Consider the following 8,638-nt stretch of genomic DNA (forward strand, 5'->3'; position numbering starts at 1 on the left):
CCAAAATGCTTAAAATTAAGCTCCTTCAAAGCACCCTTAAGTTTGCTCAATTTCTTGCAAAGGATAAATTGTTTCGTCCCTCGTAAGTAAAAATTCCAGCAAGCTCGAATCAAATCATTGAAGTCCTCATGCTTGGTCCACATGTTAAAAAACTTAAAAGATCTTTTTGCACTATCAACACGGTCATGTATAGAGACAATGTAAGGGGAATGGTCGGAAAGGTATCCGGAAGGTAGGAAATTTGCATCAACATATGCTCCATTTTGCACCCGAATATCATTGACCATTGTTCTATCAATTTTGCTCCAAACCGAACCATTAGTCCACATGTAATAACAACCAATGGAGCGCACATTCGTAAAACCCGCATGAAGGCAAAAATTTGCAAGATCTTTAATTTCATAAGGGGTAACATCCGCCCCATTGCATTTCTCATCAAATTTAAGAACATTGTTATAGTCACCAAAAATCAATCAAGGCAACGACACATTTGCATTAAACTCCATAACGATATTTCAAAGTGGCCTTCGGTTAACCATAGTATGAAATCCATAAACAAAACTCACAAGAAAAGTAAAAGAAGTTGCCTTGCAATTAGCTTTACAATGGATAATTTGTGGATGAACCTCTATCACATCCAAAAAAACCTTGGATGGATTCCACAAAATTAAGATCCTTCCGGCTCTATGCGTGCAAAAATTATTTACTTGCATGAAGCAATCAAATTTATTCAGCAAAATCCTCTTCAATTTTCGGTTCTCCAATTTTGTTTCCAAAATTTCCATAATATCAATGCAATGTTGCTTGATAAACTCCCGAATCTCATTTTGTTTAAGGGGTGGATTTATACCCTTAATGTTTCAAGAAGCGATCTTCATGATGTTGAAGCAAGGGATGTTCCCTTCTTCTCGTCAATTTTTGATCCCGACTTCTTTTTCTCCTCGACTTTGCCTTGGACACCCATCAAAGATTTTTTTCGCTCCAACAGCCTTGTTTTTCTTGCTAATAACCTTCACAAACGGGGCCCCTACCTGGTCGAAATTTTCCACTTGCTAGCTGTCCACATTTTCAGTAGCTAACTGCCTAGAATTTTGATTTGTAAGCACCCGTTTCTGCCCATCCAAAGTCCCGGACTGTTCTACCCAAGTTTGTTGCTCATTACAAGTTGCCTCAACAAGAGAATTCTGGGAATTAGATGCTATTTTTCTAGCTTGCACAAATATTCGTTGGGCAGTCCCCGTGGCTCTTCCTTTTCCTTTCTCCCCACTGGTATGTTTATTGTTGCATCCAATAGTCAAGTGACCAAATACTTTGCAAGAACCACAAAATTTTTGTTCATGCTCGAAAACAATTTTTTGTTCTCTCAACGTGCCATTAGGAAGTCTAATCTTCACCTCCCTCACAAGTTCAATGGAAGCATCAACTTCGGCTAAAGCTCTCACAAAGGATAGTCGACCTCTAGTAGCTATGACTTTGTTGGTTGATATAGGTTTCCCAACCTTTGAGAGAATTTTACCCAAGGCACTCGTGTTCCAAAATTCCAAAGGTAAACCCAATAAGTTTATCCATACCGGCATAGTGCTCACATCTTTATCATTGAAATTAAAATAGCGTGGCATAATTTTAAGCATTAACGGTCTTCCGTAAACCAAGTATGGGCCCCCATGCAAAACATTTAATCCATCCACATCTGTTTCAAACTTGAACACCAACCAACCACTAGCATGCACAAAATATTTGTAATCCACCTTCCACGAGTCACATAGTTGGAGGAGAGCCACTTTCCCCGAAAACCAATCGGCGAAATATCCAACAAGTCCGTATCCCCAAGAATTCTCAATATTGTCTTCATCCAATTCATTTAAGACAACTTCATCCAATTGATTTTCGTAGGGCTTAATCTTAATATTTTCCTCCATCTTCCTATTGTCTTTGAAGAAGTTTACTCATGGAGATTCAAAGCCTGTTTGGGAGTGATTTTTTTCCTAAAAAATTGATTTTTTGACCGTTATTTCACTATTAAAGCCGTCATATTTGACTTTTTCTCTCACACGTGGACCCCACTTTTCTCCTAACGGTCCAAAAAACAATTCTCAAAATTACTCCCAAGTAGGCTCTTAGTGTCTTTCACACCCTCAATCCCAGCACTATTAACCTCTTTTTGGTTCTTTAATTCAACTGTCTTTGACTGAAATGCAAAACTTTCAGATTCCGTGTCCTCGTCTCCAAGTGTTTGGGACTCACTTGGAGACTCATAAGCTGCCTTGTGTGGTACCTTCAAAGGGGGGATTATCTCCTTAGCCATGGACGGATCACAAGGGGCCAACGACAATACCTTAACTGGTCCAGTAGAATTTTCCTGGGAATTAATGTGGCTTACCTGGGAGTGGATGTTAGAGGGCTGCTTGGATAAGAGCCCACTCTTATGGCCGGATTTCTTTCCCATAACCAATCAGTAACAAAACAGCCCAACAAGGGGGAGGGAAGCAGCCCACGAGGAAATGAAACAGCCCAAGGCCGAATAAAAACCAAGAAAGACCAGCCGAAATCGAGAGACAGAAGATGGCGAAGGCCTCATAAGCATACTATCTGACAAAGAAACAAGAATATTAAACGTGGCAACAATTGTTGAGCTCGTTATTTTTAAGAAGCACTCTATCACATCCCTTTCAACATCTAGGGATAGTAAATTCCTAGTCCTCAACCTTAGTAGCCAATAGATTAATGTCTGGGATATTGCTGGAATAGGGTGAAACCATTTCAATACGTGGGCCACATGCAACAGAACTATGTAATATGGTCCTCCTTTTGGTGGAAGTCTCAAATTAATGCATCTATGGTATGAAATTTTATTTATTGTTTTCAAGGACTATTAGGCATTAACAATATCATATCTTACCGTAAAAGGTTTGACATCGATCCATATATGCATAGAGTCACATGTATAGGGATAGATCTAGTCCTATGACAAAAGAGATCCTTGCCACACGGGGGCAAATGGAGAAAGTAGTTAAAATCTAAAGGATAATTAGCACATAAGTCCTTAGCTTTTACTATTATTGTGAAAAACGTCATTATCTTTTTTTTCTTTTTTCTTTTTTTTGCTTTCACCTTTATAATTTTATTTCCACTTTTCATTGCTCAAAAGGTAATTTTTATCAATTTTCTCAATTAAAAGATGTGAATGATAAATATACTTTTTGTTTAAATTTTTTTTTTTTAAAAAAAAAATCTTCATTAGCACATAATATCCCTACCTTTTGAAAGGTAGGTCAACTAACGATTTTATAGACGATTTTTGTCAAGTTGGACTTCAGCTGCATATTTACGAAAGATTTGGGACCTTCGCTGGCACAAATTGAAGGTCAAGATAAAATCTGCAAAAATTGAAAATGTTAGGAATTGTTGTTACAATTTTCCCATTGTTTTTTGGAAACATGAAAGTCTTTAAATTTTGGGATGCGGAAACAGGCACATGTAAACACCCATTCGACGATTATGGTTTCATTGTCCGCTGGTGTGCTTGGTTTCTTGAGTCTAAGCGCATTGCCTATGGCAGCTCAATTCCTGAAATTAAGGGCATTTATATGTGGGACTGTGATGATAATGAAATTAGGAAAAAGATATGTGTACACAACATATTACCGAATCTGATACAAAATGCTGACATGTCATATTTGCAGTCAAAATACCGGCAGCTATTCAAAATCAAATTATCAATAAAATCTCGCCACATCCTCTCACAAAATAATTTGAATAAACCCCCAAATTGGGCGGATCCACTATTTCCTAAATCAAATCCTCTTCCCTTCAACTCCTCTCTCACGATCTGCAACTCCAACTAAAGAAATCTTGTCGGCACATCTACCGCCAATGAAGAAGAGAGAAGTCGTCTGGGACACAGCCCGGCACATCTTCCGTTTCGTGTGTGAGAGACATCGAGGGCGCTAATTCCTTCTCGTGCACCGTCGCAACTGTGACGGAGGTGAAAGGGGATTATGATCCTTTTTTTATGAAGGAGGTGGGTGTTATGTTTTAATATTCCCTGGAAAAGCATCCATTCTAAATTTCTAATATGTTGTGAATGTGTAGATGGATCTCCCGCTACTCAAAGAAGAGGTCGAGTTGGTAGAGGACGGGGGAGGTCTGGAGCTACATCTGGTGGTGATTCTGGTTGGTTTTTACCCCCAAATTCCTTTTGATGAGTTATCAACCATTAATGGTCTCTGGTTGCAATGCTTTACTGAGAAACCTATTTGATTGTGTTTTATTGAGAAATATTTGGTCTCTAGTTGCACTGCTTTACTGAGAAAAAATTGTAGAAAAGCTTTGGGCTTTAGTTGCTATTTTGAAAAATCAATGAGTATAATTGTTGAACTCTATTTTGAACAAAGTGGGTTTGGACAAATTATACTGCTTGAGTTTAGCTTGTTGAAGTTGTGGAATGGATTTTTTGTGTGTACATTTATAATGCTTGAGGTAGAGGAATGCTTCATGTTAGGACTTCATACAAGTTCTCGGTTTTTCTTGAATCTGTTTGGTAGTTTTGTAAATACAGCAAGAATAATGTATGTTTCGGGTTTTGACGTCTTTTTATGAACTTCTTCATGAAATTATCTAAACGATTGAGTACTGTTTGGCAATGTAGGTTTTTCAAGTTTTCTAAAGTTTTGCCCGACAAGGAGTATCCATTGCAAGGTGAATCAAGTGGCACTACCAAGAGAAATGAACCCGTTGACAACTTGTCCCATATGTTGAAGTGAGCAGAAGCTCTTGGAATGGGTAAAACCGCATTTATCCGATACTAAGAAGTTTCAGTTGATATTGGATCGGAAGCTTCAAGGGAAGCATGTGCCTAGTAGCCAATCGTTGCTTGGCCAGACTCTTGTTGCCAATAGTTAGCTAGAATAGAGGTTGCAATGGATGTCACGGGGACAAGAAAAGCTTGTCCTATATATTATTATCTGTAAACATAAAAAATCTTGACTGGATTGTTAGAAAGACAACTATGTTAATGTCCATTTAGATTTTAGTTAAATTTTTGTGTGATATCATGTAATGGATGACCTTGACTTATTGTAATTATTTAGTGTAATGAATAAGTCATGGCAGCCGGCAACTCCCACGCCGACAACTGCGACGCCGGCGACAACACGAGTAAGATGTTTTCAGCTGAAGCTTTAATTCATTGAAGTTGATAGGAAACAGAAATACGTAGTTTACTGCCACAAGAGTAAATTTTTTTTTTTTTTTTGTTGAAGCTATTATTTTCTGTATTATGTAGTTTATTCAAAGCTAATATATTAAAATAAATGCATTTAATTGATTTACCTGAAGAGTTAATTTTTTTGTTTTGCTGAAGCTATTATTTTCTGCGTAATGTAGTTTGTTCAAAGCCAATATATTAAAATAAATGCATTTAATTGAATTGCCTGAAGATTTATTATTATTTTTATTTTTACTGAAGCTATTATTTTCTGCATTGTGTAGTTTGTTAAAGGCCAATATATTAAAATAAATGCATTTAATTAATGAAATCAATTAAAGCCCTTACTAATTGTTGTTGGATTCTGTTTCGGTTAATTTGAGAGGGAAAAGATGAAGTTGTTTAGAGACCAAACATTTATTGTTACCCAATTTTATGTCTTCTCATATGTGAATATTTGTCCTAAATGCAGGTTATTTGGAAATTCATTCATCCGAAGACGACAATCCGATTGATATGAGTTTAGGAGAAGGAACTAATATTATTGTGCCCAAGGTTGGAATGAAGTTTCAAGATGAAAATGAGGTGTTCGAATTTTACAAGAACTATGCGTACCAAATCGGTTTTCCGGTGAGAAAAAGGTCTTCAAGGAAAGATGATGACGGCGTTGTACGTTATGTAACTTTTACATGTAGTCGGGAGGGTTGTCGACTCAGTGGTACAAATGCAATTATGAAGCCTCAACCAACAATGCAAACAGGCTGTAAAGCGAGATTGACGGCGTGTTCAGAACTTAATGGCATATGGCGTATTAACACTATTAATCTGGAGCATAATCACAAAACAAGCCCATCAAAATCAAGACTATATCGATGCAATCGAGAAATAAATGCACGCGTAAGAAGACGACTTGAAATAAATGACGTAGCTGGTATACCATTACATAAGAGCTTTAACTCAGCCGTAGTTGAAGCCGGTGGTTATGACAAGATTACATGTGTTGAGAAAGATTGTAGAAATTTCATTGAGAAAGTTCGACGATTACGACTTGGTGAAGGAGACGCTGTTGCAATACAAGCGTATTTTTCAAAGATGCAAGCAACCAGTCCTGGTTTCTTCTTTAATATAGACTTGGATGACGAGGCCCGGCTGAGGAACGTGTTTTGGGCAGATAATAGATGCAGGCAAGCGTGTAAGGAATTTGGAGACGTAGTTACGTTTGACACCACATACTTGACAAACAAGTACGAAATGCCTTTCGCCCCTTTTGTTGGGGTGAACCATCATGGACAATCAACTCTACTTGGATGTGGTTTGATCTCAAATGAAGATACAAGGACTTTTGTATGGCTATTCAGGACATGGCTTCAATGTATGCATGATCAAGCTCCAAGTGGAATAATTACAGATCAAGATCGTGCTATGCAGAAAGCAATTGAAATTGTGTTTCCGAACACAAAGCATAGATGGTGCCTGTGGCATATTTTAAAAAAGTTACCAGAAAAATTCGGCGGCCATGGATACAAAGCTTCTATTCTTGCTACTGTGCATGGGTTGGTATATGATGTGCAAAGTTGTGAGGAATTCGAACAAGGTTGGAATAAGATGCTCGAAGATTACGAACTACTAGAATATACTTGGTTGACTGGTCTTTACAATGAAAGAAGTCGATGGGTTCCATGCTTTTCGAAAACTTCATTTTGGGCGGGTATGTCAACCACACAACGAAGTGAGGGTATTAATGCATTTTTTGATGGCTATGTTCATTCAAAAACATCCCTCAAGCAATTTGTGGAGCAATATGAGCGTGCATTAAGAAGTAAAATTGAAAAAGAGTTTCAAGCCGACTTCAAATCATTTTCACACATGGTCCCATGTGCAACCAAGTACGAAATGGAGAAGCAATTTCAATCCGTTTACACAATCGCGAAGTTCAAGGAGTTCCAAGAACAGTTCACCGGAAAGGTATATTGTGAAGTCTTATCCGTTCATGATTCTTACTTGTATACTATATACGATGTACGTGAGGACATCATTATCAATGAATGTATGAGGCCGAAAATGTTTAAAGTGTGCTTTCCTAGAGATGAATGTGATTTCGAATGTAGTTGTCATTTATTTGAGTTTCGAGGAATTATTTGTAAGCATGCGATTGCAGTTTTGATACGAAATCAAGTGAAATTAGTTCCCGATAAGTACATTTTGAAGAGATGGAGGAGGGATGTGAACAGACCGTACATGAGGGTTTCGATCAATTACCATGGTTGGATTAGTACAATGTGCAATGCTTTTACGAAATTAGCTGACTTGGTAGCACATGACGAGTCACGATCACATGAAATTATGGACTGGATTGAATTCCAAACAGCGGAGTCGTCGATGTTGAAGTCTATGACTGTGGGCTTCCAAAGCTTTGATGAAGCAGGAAAAATTGTTGGCGAAATCATCTTGGACCCGAAACACACGAAAAGTAAGGGAGCTCCTAAAAAACTTCGCCGAAAAGGATATTTAGAAGTTGGTTCTAAAAAATCAAGAACTGGTCATAAGGTATGATTTTTAGCCAATTTATTATATATATATAATCGCTGTACATTGAAACTGATTGTTTTTTCCCCTGGCACATAGGTGGCAACAAACTCAAGTACATCGAAAAGGCAGAAAGGCAAAGTTTCACCCCCCATCAATGTTCAGGTATTTGAGTGTGACAAAATATGAGCCAACTTCATTGAGTTTTCATGCAAAATCTTTGAACATGACTTTATCAATTCCATTTGTCAGGATATTCGGCTAACAACCACTTTCCCTTCCCATCAAGTCGGCACACAGGAGAGCGTTGGCGAATTTGATTTAGGGGTCTAAAGCATCCACAGATATTTGGCTATAGATTTTTGTAAACAATTAACTGACATGCTCCACTTGGGTGATTTTGATATAGGGGTCTAAAGCATCTAGAAAAAGTTGGTTGTATATTTTTGTAAACAGTTAACCGACATGTTTTGATTTTGGGCGGAAATATGTTCTAATTTATACATTTTGTATAGATGGCTAATTGGAGTGTTTCAGGTGGTGGTTAGTTGGGGGCTTACTATGTAGACACTTTCTATATACTTAATTAAGCTGGCTCTCATTTAATGCATTTCTGTTGTCATATTATGATGCTATTTGGTGAATTTTAGTGCTAGTGTTTGCCCATTTTCAAAACCTATTTAAAAAATGGAAAAACAACTCTAAAATAATGAAGGAGACGTGAATTTTAGTGCTAGTGTTTTTTTGACCGCGTGGTTTCTTCTTCCTGCCAGTTTCGATCTCCAGCTTGCTTCAGTTATCGAGCTGCCCAGATTTATTCTTTTGGTTGTTGTTTAACTTCTGTTGTTCCAACTTGCTTTCCAACATGCAACTCCCGGGTTCATTTCTCTTGGTAGTGCCACTTGA

At 37.7% G+C, this 8,638-nt stretch overlaps 1 protein-coding gene and 1 long non-coding RNA gene across 2 annotated transcripts; both read left to right on the forward strand.

Moving 5' to 3' along the window:
* Window positions 1–5,611: 5,611 nt before the first annotated feature.
* LOC111388098 (protein FAR1-RELATED SEQUENCE 5-like) lies at window positions 5,612–7,482 on the forward strand. Its single transcript, XM_023012759.1, has 2 exons — window positions 5,612–7,171; window positions 7,365–7,482. Exons 1-2 carry the CDS (start codon window positions 5,723–5,725, stop codon window positions 7,368–7,370), a joined length of 1,455 nt encoding a protein of 484 aa, XP_022868527.1. The 5' UTR covers window positions 5,612–5,722; the 3' UTR covers window positions 7,371–7,482.
* A 355-nt stretch (window positions 7,483–7,837) lies between these two features.
* LOC111388097 lies at window positions 7,838–8,235 on the forward strand. Its single transcript, XR_002701510.1, has 2 exons — window positions 7,838–7,897; window positions 7,985–8,235. It is a non-coding gene; the product is annotated as an uncharacterized LOC111388097 (long non-coding RNA).
* Window positions 8,236–8,638: the final 403 nt, after the last annotated feature.

Source organism: Olea europaea, unplaced genomic scaffold, assembly GCF_002742605.1.
Source record: "Olea europaea var. sylvestris unplaced genomic scaffold, O_europaea_v1 scaffold453, whole genome shotgun sequence".
NCBI classification, from domain to species: domain Eukaryota; kingdom Viridiplantae; phylum Streptophyta; class Magnoliopsida; order Lamiales; family Oleaceae; genus Olea; species Olea europaea.

Excerpts from the sequence above, each read along its gene's own strand:
- LOC111388098 (XM_023012759.1), top strand. The coding sequence starts at position 5,723 with ATGAGTTTAGGAGAAGGAACTAATATTATTGTGCCCAAGGTTGGAATG.